Consider the following 22,192-nt stretch of genomic DNA (forward strand, 5'->3'; position numbering starts at 1 on the left):
ACTTCATTAAAGATTTGACAGCGCTATAGCGTTTTACACAAGTGCGAGCAAGACGACCATATGCCGCTCTAATGCATTAGAATAATGCATTAGCTACTTCATTGGAGCGATAATCGATAGATCTACATATTATATACTAGATACTCGATAACAAAATACGGGTTTAATGAAGAAAATTGTAATTGAAAAATGTATTAGCCAGCTCATTGACAGTATGGTCTCACAATGAGAATTTTATTTTTATATCATTTCGCTGGTTTTTTGAACTGAAAAAATATTAGAAAATTAGGAAAAATAATATGTTTTGCAATGGCAAGGTTCTTGCGCTGTAAATTTAATTAAAAATTTTTTTTTGGTAATAATTAAAAAAATTTTAAGCATCATAGGTTAAAAACATAAATTTAAAGGATTCTGCATTTATTTATGCAAGAATACTTCGACGAGGAATTCAGAAATTCATAGTAATACGCCGCGAATGGCGGTCGTTTTTTTGTTTACCTTTTACGGACGATGTGACCGTAGTCGTATTACCATAATAATCCAAGCAAATTTCAAGCCAAATTACACAAAATTACACATATAGTGGTCTCTTTCAAGGTTCTAATGAAGTAGCTAATTAATGAAAACTGCATTACTGTATCATATGGGCATAAGCGGTTAATTCCAACATGAGCTTAATGGAATATGAAAAAGAAGAAGAGACGTGCCACCGATCTATGTATGTACGTTTGTATGGATGTATGTAGGTTCTTCCCATGTTCAAAGTATCTGCTGCTTTGTTGCGCGATAACGGTGACACAAGCCGCGACGAGAGAATCTCAGTGCATTCTACGGTAGCAAGAAGAGAACAAAAGTTCTTTAGCTCCAAGTGTGAGCAAATATTACACCTAAGATAAAAATAATAGGTAAAGAATATTTCAGAATTTTATTTAATTTTATGTGAGGTTTTATTTAAATTTAATATAAATAAATTGATAACATAAAATTGATTATATTTTATATTTAATAAATAATTTATACCTTGTAGTTCCTAATGTAATTACAAATTTTGAGTCATTTTGCATTGCTTTTAAAATATAGTTACATATTTCTAATATTTTATTTAATATTTGGAAAATTAACTGAACACTATTTGTATTTTTAAAAGCTATATTAAAATGTTTTAAATTAATGAATGTATTTAATAATCGAATAAAGATACTTTATCTACAGATTTGTATCTTTCAAAGTTTTAAACTGTTCCCAGTGCTTTAACTCAGAAAATCTGTATAAATTTAATATCTGATATTATCTATATACTTCCAATTAGAATGTATCTTCAGTGCTATGATCTTGACCGCTGCTGTAGGCGGCGTGTGCGCGGCGAGCAACTGTGTGTCGGCATTATGATTGTACGCTTATTATTATGGCCGCATACGAAGTAATTTCCAAGTTACTTTTCAGTTGAGCGCTGGAACAGCTGGAGAACGTAGCGTCCAGATCGCCAGCAGCGTCTACTGTCTGATTCCGATTCGCGTTCTCATTCTCGTTCTCGATTTAAGTCGTTAATTGTTGCGCTAAGTGCTCTGCTTTGTGGACTGACCTCTCGAGCACTTGTTGACATCTCCACGTAGCGCGAGTTTGCAAAATTCTGTGAACTCCTTCTGCCCAAATATTCAAATTTATGTTCTTCGGTTGTAAGACTGTCTTGTAAATTGCATCTTTGTGTTTAGTGAGTGATCTTGGAGATTGTAAGCTGAACTTATGGACTTTTACATACATCTATAAGTTTGCCGCTCTCTGGCGTATCTAATTCCAATGGTCACGATTAGCAGTAACTGAGAGTGTGAATGACAGAGAGAGAGCTTTACAGCGAACAGCTGTTTGGGGAGCACGAGCTTTGGGGTTTATTGCTCTTTGCGTGAGGAGAACTGCACTTTCCAGAGAGAGCAAGAGATACCCAGAGCGGGGGAGAGCGAGTGATAGCGAGAGTGGGGCAAGTTTTTTATCAGCGCAAAGTACGATTCGTAGATAAGAAAAAGTCGGCGGCGGGTGTTAAGTCACTTACAAAATTTATCGCTTCTTGGCTGTGGGCACAATCGGATGGAAACCCCCAGGAAACCATTGCGACACGGAGTGAAGTAGAAACAGGAACAAACACCCACACTCATCATGAACAAGCTAAGGGCCCTGTTGCCCGGCCAACATTCTTCCACGAACGGGGCTTCCAGGCACTCGGTGACCCTGGAACCGGAGATTGGCTTCCAGATCACCATCGACAATCCCAAGAACAGTGATCAGTTCAAGAATTCCTCAGCTGTTCCGGAGCTGAACGTCCATTTGATTGCCGCCCGCCATCTGCCCTCGCTGTTCGGCTTCAAGATCGTCCAGGGCTATTTGATAAAGGTAAATTAGTGCTAATTAGTCATGATATTATGTGATGTGTGATATGGGTTGTATAGAACTGTGAAAATAGCGTATCTTACGCTGGTAAACAATCCTATAAATGACATAGATACAAAAGTATCTAAGCTGATTGGAAATGTATCTATAGATATAGGGTATACAAGATATACAAGGTGTCTAAAAGTGAGATGTTTTCTATTTCATATATAACGTTTACGGCATATTTTCGCTTTATTTGAAAATTGTAGAGAATTTAAATTTAAAATGTTTAGAATTTCGTATATAAAAACTTCCTTTATTAATATTTAAATTTGATAAAATTAACAAGACATAAAGTGAAGTTTCTCAAATATTTTTTAATCTATAGAAATTAATCACATTTTCAATTAGATTAGACTAAAAGTGGGTCATAAATGGTTACATGTAGCAGTGTAGTTTAATCAATTCAGTTATCAGTTAACTTATCTAAATACTACAATCTCAAAAACATTTAATTATAATTCAGTTTACACACTGAAGCATACCTTCATTAAAGTCTTTAAGAGCCTTTAATTATTTTTAATCAAGTAATTGAATCTAGAAAATCTGATTTCATTTTCAGTTTAAAGTAACTTTATCAATAAGATCTCATTCTTAATTTCAATGGAAATTTTCAATGAAAAATACAAGATAATATCCAACTATTTAGCAAAATATTTACAAAGGCATTTACATTTCATTTACTTGCCACCTCAGTTTATTTTCTCAGCGACCCTGAACATATTTCTCATTTATTTATTATTCCTTGTATCTATTTCTGATTTTTCCTATTACACAGGTAAAGCTATTTCCCGGAACGAAACGCATGGATAGTAGTATTCAGACCAACACGTGGCCAAAGTTCAATGAAAATTTCAAATTTCCCCTGGTGCCCGATATCAAGTATGTGTGATTATGAAGCGTTGCTTTGATTTTATTAAAATTTGTAATTAAATACTTGTAGATCTTCCATGAAGCATGTCGGTCGACGCTCTACCCCAACAAATGGCCAGGTTAACAGCTCTGATCCGGAGCCGGGAAATCTCTTCTCGGGACAGTTTGTGGTCTTTACGGTCTACGCCTTGCTGGAACTTCCGGCCGCAGTGAGTTGGTCATACAAATCTGCAAAACTTGGGTTAAATCCCTTTTTTACCAGAACTTCAATCGTTTTAATAAGACCTACCGCTCGCTGAAGGACAAGAGCACCAGCTTCGTTCAGCGTTTTGTGGATCCTACTGCGGGTACTGCAGATGCGGCTAAGACCGAGAATGGAGGAGGCAAGGCCAATAATGACCAGGTTAAAGGGAAGAAAAAGTCTGAGAATGCCAGAGATGCCATGCCACCACTGACTATCAGTGAATCACGGAGGAATATAGGTAAAATAATCGTAGTTTATATAAGAAAATATATTGTGGTCTTCAAATTTGTCATATTATTCTTGTCACATCATTTTCCAAATGATGTTGAAACAATCTCTTCATCACACTTGCACATAAAGTATCTGTATTTTTTTTGTGTTTTCCCCCCAAGGTTCCGTCACCTGCTACCTGGAACCCAAGCTCTTCGAGCGCAATAGCCGAACGGGGTGTTATTCGACGGAGGAGCTGTGGCTGCCCATTAAAGATATCACCACAACGGTGGCCAAGTCATCGCCGAGCAACAACAATGTGAGTAGGAAAACCCATGTACTGGTACCTCGTACCTGACCCAGACTATTGCTAAACAAGTTCACCCGAACCCGAACTCGGTGTTACAAAACACACGCGACATGGCTTTTTAAATGGTAATGGAGATGTGCGCTTTTAATTGTGCAAAGTGAAAGCTTCCCGGTTGGGGCGGGAAAACACAACACCGCCGCCCAGCTCGACAAAATGCAATTAAATGAAAGCAAAATTTTTAATTGCAACCGAACCGAAAAAAATTAATGTGCAAGTGAGTCAATATTGTTAGGGGAAATGATAAATTGAAAGCCAAGCGCATTCTTTTCCCCCGCCATATAAAGGGTGGCGGTGTTATATTGGTTCACTCTAGTTTAGGTCAATTATCTTATCAGTCGATGCGATTTCAATTTGTTGACATAGCCGATGAAAATATAGGTTTTTAAGCCAAAATGGCCAGCATATCGAGCATTAGATGTCTCAGAACCTTTTACGAAATCCAGATATTGATAAGAATACACGTTCCTCATTATTTTATAAAGTAGTAGGGGAAAATCTGCAATATATAGTACATATAAAGGCAAACATTTGGATTTTTCACTAAGGAATGTTTTAAAAGAGTAAGTCAATTAACAAAGTTTAATTAAAAACAAGATTCTAAAGATTCTCCTTGACAAACCTGAATAGATCTTATGAAAAATTAATCTTTATTTTTGTAAAAACAATTATATTAATTAATTTTAATATATTTCCCTTTATTTCAGCTTATAAACTCTGCAAAGGGTGTGGTAGAGCTGGCCCTTGAAGTGCGTGATCTCCAGGAATGTGAGTCTGCCGTCGGGGATCCCTCAACGCCACCTCCAACGCCCACAAGTCCAACCACTCAGCCAACTCTTACTCCAAGCTCAACTGCCCCGGTGAATAATTGGCAACGGATGACCGCCGAGGTGAAGCGAAAGATGGGAATGAGCAATGTAAGCAATTCCGATGCCGGCAGATACCTTCTCAGGCTGACCACCACGCGGATGCGGTGCTCCAACAAGGTCAAGGACGAACTAGAGGCCACGGCCAGCTCTGGGGTGTATGTGAAGACCACCGCCTTCGAGCATGGCATTTACATTGATGCCTGGAAGTCGCCCATCTTCTTTCCTTCGCTCTCTACCAAGTGGGACGATGGCTCCGGTGAGGGTACAATAGACATTCCGCTTCAGCGACTTGACCAGTTGGAGGATATTGTTGTTCGGATCACATTGGCCACCAAAAAGATGGGCAAGAAGATCGTCTTGGGCACCGTTATAGTGGGTGGCAATCAGGCGGGCGACACTGGCTCCGAGCAGATGCGACTCATCCGGGAATCCCCGCCAGGCCAGCGAGTAGCTGCCTGGCACTGCTACCACTAGGAGCTGCTGCTGCTCCTTGGCAATGTAAATAGCATCATCACCTTTAGCCCCTATGCATGCTGTATGTACGAGTATTTACTTTTCGATCGTTAAAAATATTAAATTTAATTGCGAATTGTAAAACGCTTCTTTGGGAAAGTTTGGCTCATTTCAACGTCGACGGCGTGTAACACGCGGTTTATTGCCAGCACTATAATGTGAGTGATCAGACAGAGAAAAATCTTATAATAAACTTGGGTTTGATATTACCCATTAAAGTATTAGTATTACAAAACAAACTCCAAAATAAATATATTTTTAAAGAGATTAAAAGTAATGAAATTCAGTTCTGGTTATATTTTTTAAATCTGTAGATTTGGTATGTATAGAAAATGGTAGGGTAAAATGATGAACGAAGTAAGAACTTGTTTCTAATTCATGAAATAGGTCATTTAATATATTTAATTGATATTATTTATCTTTAATTTTATTCATTCAAAATAAGCAGGTATGCCAGGCACTCTTTAAATATTTAACAAATTATTAAGGTGTCCGAAAGTGTGTTATAAAATCTGTAGATTTTATTTTAAAAGGCTTATCATTATTTATATACATTTATATATATTCCACCACGATTTCTTTGGAAATATATCTGAAGTTTTATAAATTATTTAATAAAATAAAAACTTGACACAAATCTCTTTATTTAATAAGGATTCTAAAGTTAATTATTCTTTCATATTTAATCCAATATAAATTTTTTTCAATATTTTTACCTGATAAATATATAAATTTCACCTTATTTTCACTTTCAACTAAAAATTTCCCACTTTTTCAAGTCCTCTATTTTTTTCTCTGTGCATCAGCACCTTCGCTTCGTTTGGCAATTCGCAGAAATGCTGCCTGGGATTTTTGCAGCGATCCATTGTACGCGTTTTTCACGCAGTTCCAGTCCACTGTGCACGGCCAACATGTGTGTGGAAAAGTCAACGGCGAACGCGACGTTTTTTTTTCACTTCAGCTCGCCGCGGAGCGTTGGCGTTGCGCTCAGTTCTCGAGAAGACGTCGGTTGGATCGGATCGGATCGGATCCGAGCGGAACGGAACAGTACTACGGAACGGATATATCTTTTTTTTCGCGGCAATCGTGCAGCGGAGTTGGCGAGGCGACATCCGACGGATGGCCATACGTGCTGTCGGGGTTTATGCTTCTGTGCTTCGTCTGGTTCTCCAATGTAAAAATAAAATTGCTCCAATATGTGCGCGCAAAACGGCTTTTGAAATATTTTCAATCTCAAAAAGAAAAAAAAGAAAAACCTCCCAGGTAATTGCTGTGCAAAGTTACGCTAAACGCTAATCGCTTAACCGCTGACAGTTCAATATTAGAGCCATAAAGTCAAACAAATGGGCCAGTTGTCCGTGTTAACATGCTAAGTGCGTCGGATCGTGTGGATTAGTTCTCTGTCCCAACTGCTCCAAGTCGCCAATCGAACTGCAGCTGAAGGAGACGACGATGGTGCCAAGTGATAAATGGAATAAAAAATGTTTCATTCATGAAAACAATCTGCGTTCGCATACGCAGATGCATTTGGATGCGGTTCATACAGATGCAGCCAGAAGAATAGGAAAAAGATCAATAATTAAAGGGGATTTACTTTTAGATAATGCAGTCAAAATAATAGGATGAAGATCAATAATTAAAGCAAAATTATTTTTAGATCAAATTTGCAATAAATCTGTTTAGAAAAGTTATTTTCTTAGGCTTGTTTTGCTGTAATTAATTATAGTAGGTTTGAGATCTTATTTATTGCAAAAATGTTATTTTTGAAAGAAAACAATTCCTGTGAAATATTTGATGGACTTTGAAATAAATAATTTTGATGCTGAAATATTTGAAACATAATTAGGGAAATATTTTGATTAGGATTTTTCAGAACTAATTAAAATCAAATCTCTGCGGTTTTTTATTGAGTGTTTAAATATAGAAGAATGAATCATAATTAAATGAGACCTCTTTAATTTTGTGATATTATAATTAAAATGAGGCTGTACATTATGTATTAAAAAACTAATATTGGGGCATATTTTTAACAACATTTTTTAAGTCAATAATTATTTGAATATTTTTAGAATTTCTAATAAAATAGTAATGTCAAAAACAAATTTCTGTTATTAAGTTCTTTACTTATTAGAAAGTATTACATATTCATCTTTTTTTCAATATAAATCAATGATTAATAATCAATTGATCCTAATTGATGGTTTCATTAAACGATTTTCTGATAAAATGAAGAGGACTTGTTGTAAATATGATTTTGTATTCTAATATCTCCAAGTAAAAGTTCACATATATTTTCTACATTAATTAAATTCTCTTAATCTTAAATTTAAAAAAATCTCCGCCTATTATTTTGACTCCAACTGTATCTTCTCACATCTGTGTTTAAAATGCATTTAATTCATCTGTGGAAAATTGGGTGTTCTGGCGGTGGGGCGGCGGGGAAGTGGATGTGGGATTCATGGATCGCGGATGCAGGGCTGGGAGATGTGTTGGAAAATTGGGATGTGGTGCTGTTTTTTTTTCTTTTTTTTTTTGAGGAGGCATATCGTCGACGGCGGCATCTTTGCGATGCCATCGATGACGATGAATTTGCGGCGCGGCGATGTGTGTAAATGAGTTATTTCCGACACTTCCGCTAATACTTTTAATGCTCTAGTGGCCGATGCAAAGTCGCAGAGCGAATCTAATGCGTGGCCGATTACAAAAGGCTGACTAATAAATTAAGCCAGCCCGAATCCGTAGACAATACCGCAAAGCCCAAAATACTGCCCACGAACTGCCCACTTAGGCGGCCTGAGAAAAAAAAAGTAAATAAAAACAACAAGCGACAAACAAACCCGAAGGCAGCGATTTGATTCGATTTTTTTTTAGTAGCTGGTCACGTCATTAAAATTGCATTTCGTTAAACGAGCCCGCGGACATGCAACACACACAGAGAGACAGTTGATTGGCCATACCAGACATCGTGGCTGCTAGCCGGCCAGCAAGCCAAAAGAAAAATAAATCAGCCAGCAGGTACACAAGGAAAAATTACCCAAAAATTAATTGTCATAATTAGTCTTTGTTCTCGTACACAGAAAATATATGCAAGGTGATGTTACACATTATTTAATCTCATTTTCAAAGCAAATATGACCTTAGGTGGGATTTTTGTTTATTAAATGCAATTGGCTTTACCTTTTAATGTCTTATCTTGTGGGGAGATAATTATGAGTAACTTTCATTGAAATAAATATTATTTAAATATTATATAATCCCTTGTTATCTTGTTGCTCCGAAAGCAACATGACCTTAGGGGGATGCTTACATTGTATGAATTGACTTTATTAATAGCCTTTACGTGATAACAGTTGCAGTGAGGCCTTTAGTAACATTATAAATAAATTTGTGTGTAAAAAAAAATATTTATTTAAATATTTTTTATGATATTTACAAAGAGCTTTATGCGAAAATTATTGTTTTAAGAAAGTTTTCTAGACCAAAAATATGGAAATTAATATCGTAAAAGAAGAAATTGAAGACTTGTTCTTAGGACTTCTGATAATGAGTTTGATTTCATTTAGAATATGTTATAGGTTCTACACCAGATTTACATTAGTCAAATTTATTTCTTAAGAGAAAGTTCTAAAGATAAATTGTTTATTACCTAATCTCAAATGACTTCAAAACTCCCTTAATTAATAACATTTTCTCTCGGTGTGCTGAGCTCTAGTCTCGAAATGCGGCTGGCCAAATCCAAATTTGTACATTTTCATTCATAAAAAATCGCGGCGGTCTACGCAGCAGCAATTTGGGATCAAAAAATAAAAATAAGTTAAAAAAAGACCGACCACATGCCGAGCGGGCGTGGGCAGTGGGTGGTTGAGGCTGGATGCTGGAGTGGGTGGCACATCCACCTTATGGGCAGAACAGGTAAACAAACACATTTATGAGTACCCTTACTCACCTGGGAGGAATTTGATAAACGGACACTCGATATTCTTGGCCATCTGGGAAATATATATATATATTATTTGGCATTTATGAGACAGCGCGCACTTATGACGCCGGCTCTCGACCCCGTCATACATAGTTGAGAAGCCGAATCGCACTTTGTCAAGGTAAAGCGCTATGGAGGCGGGACTACTGCGGTTTGTTTACACGGAGATCTCATGGAGATCCGGGGAATTTGGGGGATCGGTGATCGCAGTTGGCTGAAGATGGATCCGGAGACGGAGACTGGGACTGAGGTTGTTGCTGCTCTGTTTGCTATGCGGACGCATCGCGTTCTAATTTAAGAATCAGCGTCGCCCGAAGTACACACAAATCGTACACAAATATATTGTTTGAACAATGGGGTGGACATATCTTCAGGGTTTTCAACACCGAGCTAGATTTTCAGATAATTAAGCTAAAAGAAAAGGGATCAATTAACACAGGAAGCTAATACGACATGGTAGTCAATAAAAATAATTGAAAATTTAATCTTAGAACTCCTAGAATATATATATTTTTTATTTTTCACCACATCATTTTAATTAAAATTAACAAATCAAATAAAGTAAATGTCATTGAAGCCGTAAGAGGTGAAAAATATTTCCTTACAATAAAAACCAACTAATTTAAATTTTTAGAAATTTTATTTGGAGACTTCTAAGAACTTTTCTGGTATGACTTGTTCTCCTATATTGTTCTTATTTTAAAAACGAAATACATTAAAAAACTATAAAATGTTTATCAATATTTTGCTTTAAAGCTGAATATTTTATAGATTTCTCTTCAGATCATTTTATGAGCTTTATCAGCAATAATAAAAGTGGGAATAGCTTTCCCAACAAATAAGAATTTTCAAGTCTATTTAAAATTCTGTAAACACAAACTTGAAATATGAGATTTCCTAAAAAATATTTTGATAAATAAGCAGAAGCTGAAAAGATATGGTTTTTTGGGAAATAATGTTTATTTTTAAAGTCAAGATAATAAAAAAAAAAAAAACTACAAATAAGGGAGAGAAATCAATCTCAATTAATAAGAACTTTATCAATCATTTGGTTTAAGCTGAAATTATTGGTTCATTTTTTTTTAATGTATAAATTTATAAATTTAATATAAATTAGGGTTAGCTTTTTATTTTAATAGAAACATATTTATTTTTATTAGTTTCTAACTGTTATCTATAAGTTTTTATAAACTTTTCCTGTCCCAAATTTCCTGTATTTTTATTTACCCCAGTGCAATGCCAGATAAAGTTCTACGTTTATGTTTAAACGTACTGCGCATCAGCATCCCCCGAGTGTTATCTTCACAAGCATTCCGGATCTCTTCAAACATAATACCGGGAGATCTTCTATAAATCATCTTTCTGTTGTGTTTACCATCCCGCTGGTGGGCGGGGGTGATGTCACAAACATTCGGCGGAGAAATGTCCGCCTCGATATATAAATCATGTGTCGTCAGGTGTGTTAAAATAGTTTCTAGTGGTTTTTCCATTTTTTGTTTTTTATTTAATTTGTTTGTGGAATTTTATATCCATCAAACCGGCGAAAATATTCTTTTTCAAGTAGTGCGGGTTACCCAATATCACATTTGGCTGGGGATGCTTAAAAAACACAATATATATTTGCGCAGAAATAATTCACAAAGAATGATAGGTAGTACTTGGTTGAGTTGGGATATTGAACCGATTTTATTGGAATTTAGCGCGGAATATAAATGGCCAATTTGCGGAAACCTGGTCAGAGGATGGCAGTTATCGAATTTGGTCATTGGGAATAACCAGAATTGCAAATGTGGGAGCGCGAACTGGATCGTGCAATGCATTTTACTTGCAGCTTGTTTCCAGCCCCATCTGACCTTATACGATTGGAGGGGTGGGCAGTTTGGATGTTTGCGAATCTGGAACTGGCTCAGATTTACACTGGGAACAAATTAACAAGAGTTTGAAATTAATATTATAATATTTATATAATATATTCTTTAAGTAAAGAAGGATTTAGGAATTGACGAAAATATATATGAATGAAACATAAAATTAGAATGACTCTGGGGTGAATATTTAAATAATTGTACAATTTTTACTGCCAGTAAAGAAATGATTTTATTTATAATTTTGTTTATTTATGTATAATTTACTATTCAATTTCAATTGACATATATATTAGAAGTCGAATTTTGTTGTTAAAAACAACAAACTTTAAAAGGTTTTCATGAAAAAGAATTTTTGTTACTACGAAATATTTATCTTATTTTCAAAATCTTCGTTTTCAAAAAATAACTCTTTTAAACTAATTATATTTTGGCCTACAAGATAAACCATTTTCTTCCCTTAAGATAGTTTAATCTCAGTATTTTTTTTGCAGTGCAATCCTGACGTAAGTCCAAAGTACGCGTACTTGTGCTCCAGTGCTCGGTGCCCAGTCTCTGGCTCTGTTAGTACTTAAAATTCCTCAGTGCAGTTCCGAATGGGTGGAATAGTGGCAGACCTTTTATACGAAGACCCACTTATGCAGAGGCACACAGGGCAGCATCAAAAGCACTCGGCAATCCCGACAAAAAAAATACTCATAGTTTATCTTTATGTTTCCAATTTTCCTTCTCTGTTTCTAATTACATGTACCGAGTATATAGCTAATTAATTTCACTTTTTTTCTCCCTATTTATATATTTATATGAATATATTCTGCCCACGCTTTTGATCGCTTTGGGCTAAGGTCTCAGACAAGTTCAAATATTTGCTTTGTAGTTGGCAAAAGGCGGCCGCAGAGATAGGGAGCCGGCGGGAGCACAGATTCACCAGATTCACCCGATTCAGTTTCGGATTCACCATAGGCATAGCGGCATCGGCATTGGCATCGTTTAATTGTGCAGTGCGTGGGGGGGCACTATACTCTTTTATGCTTTTGCCGGATTTTACTTTGACGCAAATGAGTCGCTTAGTCAGGGCAAATTGGGCACTCAGAGACATGGCAGACGAGCGCCGTTTAACGCACAAGTACAGGTTCAAGTACGTCGGCTTTTGTGGGTGTCATTATATAATTTAATTAGCCTATCCCAAAAAAATGAAGTGGATTTTTAAATGGTAGCTGATGGCGTAATGCTCATAGAGGAGTCTACATATATGTGTACTACATACATACATAATTATGCAACGGGATGATTGTCAATTTTATAATTTTTGATTAACAAGAATTTTTTGATAAATAAGGAACTATACTTTTTTTGATGGGCTAGATATAGATAGCTTTTCTTATATTTATGTTCTGACATTGCATACATATTGCAATCCCTTAAAGTTAACTTCTATTTATAATACCTGAATTCTAGAATTCCCTAAACAACAGACAATCCCAAGGCTAACCCCTTTGAGGTTTCTGGAACGCCCAAAAATAATCAGTTCACTGAAACCATTGCCCCAACCTCAGCACACATATTAATGTTATTTTATTTCTATTTACAGTGCGTTTTGTCAGGGTCTTTGGATTCACGGATTTGGATTTGTAACGCTGGCGTGGTATCGGTATTATTATTGAACGGATTTCGAAGCAGTTGAGCATGAAAGTGGTGTGCTTGATATTCGAATTCCTGACGGTGGTCCAACTGCTGGCTGGAGCTCAGGTGAGTGCTACTGGGGTTGATTGGCGGAACACCCACTTGTCGGAATCGAAATCTGAATCCAAATTCAAATCGAAATCGAAATCGCATTACGCATTACGTCAACCCGAAACGATTTGATTGGGAACCGCGAACGCAAAAGCCAACTATTTACGAATGCAAGGTCAATTACCGCGTCCAAATTAGTCGCACTCTCGTTTCTCCATTGTTTGGCATCGGGGTTCTCCCCTAATATATATCTCATATATATACATATATCGAAATCGTGTCCGGAACGTTATGGCTCTCCTTGAGCTTGAGGTGCAGAGTGGCGCTCTGCTCGTATTTCCGCATGATTTGATGGGAATGTTTCGGTTTTCCATTTTAAGAATTTTCCGATTTGCCATGACCTACGTCTGGTTTATCCACTGGGGCATCGATCGGCATCCGATTTGTGTGCGTTTTGTTTGATTTATTGGCACCTCATCAACAGTCTGTAAAGTTTGGTCATTTAAATAATTCAAATACGCATTTAATTTAGCTAAAACGGGTAATAAAAAACATAACCAGCTGAGGCTGATTTTTAGCTTCCTGTTTTATATTCAAATGATTAGTTAAAAGAATTTTGTAGTCGCATAAATGAACTAATTCTTTAGTTGTTGGAATACCAAACACGAGTACCTTACCGGTTATGGTTTTGTTTAGGTAAAGGCGAGATTTTAAGAGCGACGAGAGTCGTTGAACTAATAAAACTTTTGGGAGTTGCTCGTTAATGGTATTTCTCCTTTTAAGGTCGGATTTAAAAACTGGAACCTGGCGAGCAGGTACTAAAATTGAATGAAATACTCTCTTGAATAGTTAGAAAACTTTAAGAACCAGTCTTTCGAAGGGTTTTAGGATTAGAAGGGATAAAATATCTATATTTATCCAGCTAATCAGTAAAAAATAGGGGCAAACAATGATGTTACGGAAAGTATTTCATGATCGTAGTCCAAGGAAATATATATCCATATGTACTATGGTGCAAATATGCAACATTTTATCGTTTCACAACTTGGCACATTTACTACTTGATTGAGTCACAGCTCTCAGCTCAAATGCACTCGCACATGGTTATGCCTGCGAAAATGTCCAGTTTAATGGAGTTTTTGCAGCTGTAGGGCGTTGGTGAAGAGGTTGCTCCGCTCCTCGGCTGAAAGGCGAAGCCTATTTTAGACTGGGACGCGGATGCAGGGATCCGCCGGATCGGTCGGCGAAAAGCGTGAGTTATTTATAGCAGCAACGGCGGCGTCGCGTCGCGTCGCCTGCATTTGGAACTGGAGCTGGGACCTGGTATACGCCATGGTACTTTCCTCGGGGATCACAATGCGAACGCAGCGGCCTCAGACACGACGAATCTGTCGAGAGCAATGACACTTCAAATAAAAAGCGGCGACATGTCTGATTTATGTTGGATGTCTGAGCAGACTCCACAGCTCCTTGAATCCGAACTGCAAAGGGCGCAGATCGCGTTTCAACTCCACTCCAAGCGACCCATAAAATAGGGTAACACAAAACCCAATCTTATGACCACTTCCTTGATTTTTCTTTCTCAGTGTGGACACGTCCAGGAGGCGAAGAGGTCAATAAATGCCGAAATACGGGACGCGATGGGTCACCAACGGCATCACCATCACAATAATCATCATCCTTCGTATCATGGCTCTCACTGGGTGAATGGTCACCGAGTGCACCGCATGCGGATGCCGCAGCATCAGCGCTGGAGCGGACGCAGGCGCTCCATTAGCCACCACCAGCCCTTCAGCCGGTGGTCACAGTGGACCACCTGCGATGCGGACTGCATCCGGCGGCGGGAGCGATTCTGCAAGGTGAAGCGCAAGTGCGGACACACCAAGCATGTGGAGCAGAGCAAGTGCCGGCAGTGAGTGTTTATTTATTGCCTATCTCTAACTTTAAATAAATATATTTAGGTTACAAGATTACTAAAAAAATGGAGAAGAAAATAATAAAAAGCGTGCAAAATATTGATATCAAAATTATAAAATCTAATACTTTTTTTACTTATTTAATTTGGAACTTTGAGTATTATTAATTATTATTAATTAGTAAATTAATAAGTAAATTATTTGAAATTATTTATCAGAAAATTCATTTTTCAAATTTTTATATTTTATAAATTTTAATTTTGTAATAAACCAATTTAATTTTTAAAGCTCTAAAAACAAAACTTTTACTCATTTAAAAAAAAAAACAATTTCCCGCAAAATATGGCACAAAAGTACACATGCATTTATGAGTATCTCTATTTTTAGTGCTATTTTCCACAAATGATAATTACATGCAGCTTGTTTTTAGGCCATATTTTTTTTAGTCTGCTTATTTCTAAAGTGTTCTAATTTAAGCAAAGTATCTCATTTCATTGGGAACCAAGCCCATTCTTTTTTTATATACCAAATTGTACTACTTTTACTTCTTGAGAATTTAAAAAATATATGTTATTGTTTTACAGTTGCCATCCTGCACCTCCTATTCAATGGCAGCCACCGGTGGTGGTGCACCAGGAGCACACCCGCGATATTAGCCATCCACAGCCACTGCCACCACCGCCGCAACCGTCCATAATTATTAATGCAGCGGCTGCGGCCTCAAGTGGTCCAACTGTGGATTATCGGCATACTGAATACAGGCCACCTCCAGCACCACTGGCACCTCTGGCACTCCCAGCTCCTGTAGCTCCTGTAGCTGCCTATCCAACAAATCCTCCAGTTCTTTATACAAATCCACCTCCGACTCCTTATCCAACTCACCCTCCTATTACCTACCCAACTCATCCACCAACGCCTTATCCAACGCCTTATCCAACTCCCCATCCAACTCCCCCTCCACTGCCACCTATTCCGCCAAGAGAACCCGTTGAAACGTTTCCTAAGGCTCCACGATATCCCGCCAAAGATGTCTACAGCGAGGAGGATTCTGGGGAGGATACAGAACCGGTACCAGAACCCGATGAAGACTTTATTAACTCCGATGAGCAGGGTGACTTCTTTGTTTTGAAGCACCATCGTCACAGGAGACGTAAGAATCATAGAAAGAAGTTCCATAGAGGACCTCCAAAACCAGACTACGATGACGATGACTTTGTGGATTTCGCGGAAAGAAAGTCCTTGACTACGAAGAATATAATCGAAGATAGCAGCGTAGAGGGAGACGTCTTCCAGTATGAGGATTTCGATTTGGAACCGGACACTATTTACCCTGATTCCGAGGAATCGGACACGGAATTCCGGAATATCAGTTGGGTGCAGCCTCCCAAGGATGGACTCGTTTTGCGGCGACGACGCATCTACTCCAAGTGGAGTCGATGGACCCGGTGTTCGCCCAAGTGCACCACCAGAAGATATAAGTAAGGGACAATAAAGATTATCCATGATATATTGATCAAATTCGAATCTCTGATCTTCAGAAAATGCCGCATTAACGATCAGTGCGGACGAGAGGTTCTCCGGGAGATTGCCTACTGCTACACGGAGGGCAGCTTCTGCCAGCAATGGTTGCAGACACAGTTCCAGAAGACGCCCGCCTTTGAGACCAGGCCAGGCTCTGGCTCACCGGCCAACGCCATGCGGCGAATGCAATCGGTGCAGCCAGAGGAGTCCATCAACGATCTGAACTACATAATGGCGGGCAAGGGCTACCGGGGACCGGAGTACACACCAATGAAGCTTACCTGCGGTATTGTGCGCTCCTCGGGACGCAGGAGCATGTCCAACATGCTGAAGATCATCGGAGGACGGGCTTCGCGCAAGGGTGAGTGGCCGTGGCAAGTGGCCATTTTGAATCGCTTCAAGGAGGCCTTCTGCGGCGGAACACTGATAGCTCCACGATGGGTCCTAACAGCAGCCCATTGTGTAAGGAGAGTGCTTTATGTTCGAATAGGTGAGGAGTTTTTTTTTTGGGAAATATCATCCTGTGGAATGATTTATTTATAAATATTATAATCTACATCAATACAGGAGAACATAATTTGGATTACGAGGACGGCACTGAAGTGCAACTGAGGGTAATGAAGAGCTTTATACACCCCAACTTTGATAAGCGAACCGTGGATAGCGATGTGGCACTGCTTAGGTGAGTGATAACTTTAAGAAACTAAAAGGTTTTATTATATTCTGAATCTATCTTGATCAATTTTAATTTAAACCAAAAAAGGGCTTAATTTTGATCGTAATGTAAGAATATCATTTTAGAATGCAGCGATTTGTTGCCTACTTCTCAGCTGTTTCCGACAGGAAAAAAACAAATAACCCACAAATATCTCTCCTTTTCCAGGTTACCCAAGCCGGTCAATGCCACCAACTGGATTGGATACTCCTGCCTGCCGCAGCCTTTTCAGGCTCTGCCCAAGAATGTGGATTGCACGGTTATTGGTTGGGGCAAGCGTCGGAATCGAGATGCCACCGGAACCAGTGTGCTCCACAAGGCCACCGTGCCCATAATTCCCATGAACAATTGCCGGAAAGTGTACTACGACTACACCATTACCAAGGTAATAGAAAATGATATTAAGAAGGAACTGTTACTTATTAAAAAATGATTTTCCTTATAGAACATGTTCTGTGCGGGCCATAAAAAGGGTCACATCGACACCTGTGCCGGAGACTCGGGTGGCCCACTTTTGTGTCGTGACACCACGAAGCCCAACCATCCGTGGACCATCTTTGGCATCACCTCATTCGGCGATGGATGTGCCCAAAAGAATAAGTTTGGCATCTATGCCAAGGTGTCCAACTATGTGGACTGGGTGTGGTCGGTGGTCAATTGCAATGGCAACTGCAAGATGCAGTAGCTCCTTGGGCTGGGGTGGGTACTTGGTAGTGGCGGACTCGAGTCCGTTTTAAGTTGCAGAGGCTGTGAAAATAAAAACTAATATATATATACACTCTAAGTGTCCGATCACAATTCATGATGTGCTCATTATTACGATCCTAAAGTTAGATAACTAGAAGTTATAAGGATTTAGAGAACAAAGTTGGATTTAAATGTAGACAAGAGCCAAATATTTATATGTAATTAAATCCCTGAAAGACACCCACTAATTTCTGATGTTCTTTGGTGTTATCTTTATATAATGTTTTTTGCAATATCCTTTTTATGTATATAATTAAACTTTGTTACTATAAATTATGATAAAATAAATTCTCAAAGTGTTAGAGTTATCTTAAGCCCAAACTCAAATTTGAGATTAAAGAAGGAATAATTAATAGAAACCCAACTAGTTGAAACCCCCTTGTTTTCACTCATATTAAAATATTAAATAGTATATTTAGTTGGCAGCAATAATAACCAGAGCGTTCTTAGTTTAACTTTCTTACTAGGTTCTATTAAAAATAAGATAGATGGATCTATTGAGCGGTTTTATCCTTTAAGAATCAGCCGAAGAAATGATTATTTGCGAATTTTGATAAAAACTGAATGCTAGTTACATCTAATGTAAATAATACAAACTTAGCACCTTCTAATCTTACGCTTACGTCCTGAAAATTAACTACTTTCTCTTAAAAATATTGAAAATAATTTCTTAATAAATTAAAGCCAAGAATACTCAAATAAACACCAACAAACCTTTCCCTAAAATGTATAGAATAAATCCAGATATAATCGAAATAGGCAGTCTTGCTGGGCCTACCAAAGATACACACACAGAAATGTACTTTTACTTATTAGTTTTTTATATTATTGGTGTTAAATGCTGCACAGTTTTGCTTCCACAATAAAACTATTTAACGTGATCCCTAAACACTTTCATTTCTCTTTTTTTTTTACCTACTACGAGTACACACATTGGATTATAAAAACAAACGATCACAAGAGAGAGGTGAGTGCCTAGGCACTTGCACATGCAAATAATGTATCCGTATAAAAAACATCTTTTCGTATAAAGAACTACAGGACAGTTGTGTCTACCGATCGCCTAGGACGTAGTGCAGGACCACAGATGACAGTAGAATCAGCAGGGCCACCGCAATGCCCAGCATGTAGAGGCTGCGCGATAACTCTGGCTTTGGCATCGAACTGAGCAGAGTCCGGGAATCGTCTGTGCGATCAACGCCGGCATTGGCGCCATTGGTAAAGTTCGAGTCATCCGGCAGTCCCTCGGCCTCTACGGAAATGGTTTCTGGGTCCAGTTCCACATCTAGGATTTGTTTGGCTTGGGCCACCGCCACCGTGGGGGCTTCTCCACGGAACAGATATTCAGAGAACTGAACTGTGGCTCCGGTAGATGGGGTTTCCGTGGGTAGGTTGAAAAATACCCTTCTCGGGGGTTCGCTTACGTACAAGGCTTCGTTGTTTACATACGGATCCGTGAGGCCATCGCAGTAAACCTGAATACGTGTGATGAGGGAGCGCAGCACGTCGTCCCGCAGGAAACGCTTCACATCCGCTATACTGTTCCGCGGACTGCAGAAGACCTTCGACGCAATGATGCCGCTCATGCGGAGTGTGCCTTGGAATTCCCGCACCTTGATGTCCGACGGTTTGCTCAGCTGGCACTTTACCGGGAGCACTATGCTCGCCCGAATGGAGTCACTGATAATCCCTGTATCTGAGGCCAGCTCTGGAAGGGAGCCCGAGGCAGTGCTGCCCGCTGAGACGGACCCACCACCACCAGTCGATGAGGGCTTGTTTAGCTTGTCCGCTTTGGTGCGTTTCTTTTTAATGTAGGCCTGCAGATCGATGGTGTCCTCGACTATCTCGTTCTGCAGGAACACCTCGCTGGCCAGTAGATTCCTGCGCACCGCCTTAATAATGTTCTGAAACTGATCCTCAATGTTTACCCGTCGCGACGCATCCAGTATGGGCAGGACATCGTCCAGGTCGTAGGTGCTCTCTAGCTGAATCCATTCAAAGGGCTTGTCCACAAACCTGTGATCCATGTTGGAAAAAGTGCCGCCACTATGTTGGGAACGAAAAACAAGAATTAGTAGTGGCAAAAAGAGGCTAAAAATACAATCAAAACTACCATTTAATAACAAGAACAATCCGAAAGGATATTTACTAAACACATAAAATGCATTCCGAGAAATGGGAAACATAGGAAAGGACGAGGGAAGTAATTAAGTGATTTAATAACATTAAACATTAACTATAGTTTAGGGAAATACTTCTCAAACATTGTTAGTTACCATATGATGCATTTTATGTTTGCCGTAAAGTACGTTTTTTTGCAATGTCTAAATGTTTTACAAATTTGTAAGCAATTGGTATTGTTTGTTTTGGTGAAAAGAGAGAATACGTAGAGTGAGTTTTCAGACCCGTACCCATAACTGCAATCAAAGATTTAAGGATCTAAGCAATACTCACTTGCCGTAGCTGTAGTTCTTGCAGAGCACCTTCTTGTCGACCAGCGAATACGCAAGGAATACGAAATCAGTCTGTGCAATGTCGGTGGTGTACACACCAAAGGAGCTGTTGCTTTTCAGGAGCAAGCTGGTTGGGGGAAGGAAATTGTTTTATTTTATTATAAAATGTAAAAGATTATACTTTTTGGTAAAGATACTCACTCGTATATGTCCGAGAACAGCTTTTTGGCATTCTTAAAATCGTCGCTTTTCTCATTTGAAACATCGGGACTTGAAGAAGATACAAAAATTCCTGTAAAGAAGAGAGGTTTTTAGTGAATATGATACAAATTCTTTAGAATAAAGTGAATCCTTTTCATTAAAACTTAAATAAATTAATAGTCTCTAAAAGAATATTACTTAGGATTAATAAATAAATGTGTAATTTAAATGAGAAAGCAAAAGTTTAATTGTGGGAACCATTTTTTGCCTCTAAAATATAGTTAATTGAGACTATATAGACTTATAAATCATATTATTATAGAAAATATAAATAATTAAAGTCCTTTTCGGTCTTTTAATTCAAAAAGTAAAGCCTTCAAAATGTCCGATTAATAACTTTAAGCTTTAGGACTAAACCGTTATTTATACAAACTACACTGAATAAAGGTATTTTACTGCATTATTGAGAACTGAATAAAGATGACTAACATTTACTACCTAGTAGAATATATATATATATAAACTGCATAAGTTCAAAAACCCCACCTACTTCTCTATTTGCACATTACATATATCTTTATCTTTCCCTGGACTATGAAACCCATATCTATTCGCGATACTATCTGGGGTCGCAGGGAAATCTATATGTAAAATAGTAATATAAAACCCTGCAGCTGCCCACACGCAACCAAAGGCGAACCCAAAACCCACCGATGACGTCAAAGGAGCCGGGACACATTTTGCTGGCGCTCAGCCACTGTGAGGCCAACGCCTGTGCGTTGATATCGCCGATGGTAAGGCGTACATCGGTCAGGTCCTCCAGGTCGGCGTCCTCTTCGTTATTCCGGGCCAAGTGCACCACCACGCTCTTGCTGAGGTCTGCTTGCTGCCGATTTAGATACAGATTGAATGGATATATGTGTCGTTAGAGAGTGCTTGTAGATCTGGGGGGGTACAGGGAGCTCCAAACAAATCTACGTGGCGGAAATCCCCACTTACATGGCCCACAATGATGCCGTACGAGAACTGGTTCTCCTGTGCGCATTTCTCCAGGTACACCTCGTCCGCTTTGCTCAGTAGCACTGTGCGCATTTTGAATGCCTTCTTTTTCGCCTTAATTTAATGTTAACTAAATTCGTTCGACCAAAACGAACAATTTGTCAATTTTGTGGACTAGTGTGGCCGTTTCTGAGCGGCTATATTTAGGGTCACGTAAACAAGCTATCGAAGGGGCACAGTTTTCTTATCGATACTTATCGGTGCCTCTTGAGCATCTCTAGAAAAACCGTTGGATTTGAACAGTATTTTGAGAATTTATTAAATTTTAAATTTGCATTAAATACTCAGATCAATAATGTCATTGGGTTTAAGCAAACCAACATGAATTTGTAGCATTTGAATTTAAGCTTCTCTTCTTAAAATATTAAATTTACCTTTCAACATATTAATTTATAGGAATTTTATCTACTTCATTAAGCTGAATAATAATTTCAGAGTCCACTCTAAAAGTTAAAATTAAAAATAAGCTTTCTCTTTTGAATCTTTGTTCTAAATTCTTAAC

The 22,192-nt window shown here is 38.4% G+C and overlaps 3 protein-coding genes across 4 annotated transcripts; 2 read left to right on the top strand and 1 right to left on the bottom strand.

Annotated features, from left to right (window-relative positions):
- Nucleotides 1-1,454: 1,454 nt before the first annotated feature.
- On the top strand, nucleotides 1,455-5,786 carry LOC108070484 (uncharacterized). 2 transcript variants are annotated; one of them, XM_017160973.3, is made up of 6 exons: nucleotides 1,455-2,385; nucleotides 3,203-3,306; nucleotides 3,368-3,506; nucleotides 3,581-3,779; nucleotides 3,934-4,070; nucleotides 4,826-5,786. In XM_017160973.3, the coding sequence occupies exons 1-6, from the start codon at nucleotides 2,152-2,154 to the stop codon at nucleotides 5,459-5,461; spliced, it is 1,449 nt and encodes a 482-aa protein (XP_017016462.1). In that variant the 5' UTR covers nucleotides 1,455-2,151; the 3' UTR covers nucleotides 5,462-5,786. The 2 variants fall into 2 exon arrangements, with proteins under 2 accessions (XP_017016462.1, XP_017016461.1); XM_017160972.3 differs by having other exon boundaries at nucleotides 1,457-2,385; nucleotides 3,560-3,779.
- Nucleotides 5,787-6,512: 726 nt separating this feature from the next.
- Nucleotides 6,513-18,662, top strand: LOC108070463 (uncharacterized). Its single transcript, XM_017160944.3, has 8 exons — nucleotides 6,513-6,763; nucleotides 12,936-13,093; nucleotides 14,665-14,990; nucleotides 15,579-16,472; nucleotides 16,533-17,005; nucleotides 17,083-17,197; nucleotides 17,399-17,615; nucleotides 17,676-18,662. Exons 2-8 carry the CDS (start codon nucleotides 13,031-13,033, stop codon nucleotides 17,913-17,915), a joined length of 2,328 nt encoding a protein of 775 aa, XP_017016433.1. The 5' UTR covers nucleotides 6,513-6,763; nucleotides 12,936-13,030; the 3' UTR covers nucleotides 17,916-18,662.
- Nucleotides 18,663-18,777: 115 nt separating this feature from the next.
- LOC108070464 (protein odr-4 homolog) lies at nucleotides 18,778-21,823 on the bottom strand. Its single transcript, XM_017160945.2, has 5 exons — nucleotides 21,631-21,823; nucleotides 21,343-21,517; nucleotides 20,632-20,722; nucleotides 20,432-20,557; nucleotides 18,778-20,023 (listed from the first exon to the last, which is right to left on the bottom strand). The coding sequence occupies exons 1-5, from the start codon at nucleotides 21,721-21,723 to the stop codon at nucleotides 19,030-19,032; spliced, it is 1,479 nt and encodes a 492-aa protein (XP_017016434.1). The 5' UTR covers nucleotides 21,724-21,823; the 3' UTR covers nucleotides 18,778-19,029.
- Between the last annotated feature and the right edge of the window lie 369 nt (nucleotides 21,824-22,192).

The sequence above is a fragment of the Drosophila kikkawai genome, chromosome 3L, assembly GCF_030179895.1.
Source record: "Drosophila kikkawai strain 14028-0561.14 chromosome 3L, DkikHiC1v2, whole genome shotgun sequence".
In the NCBI taxonomy this organism is placed as follows: Eukaryota; Metazoa; Arthropoda; class Insecta; order Diptera; family Drosophilidae; genus Drosophila; species Drosophila kikkawai.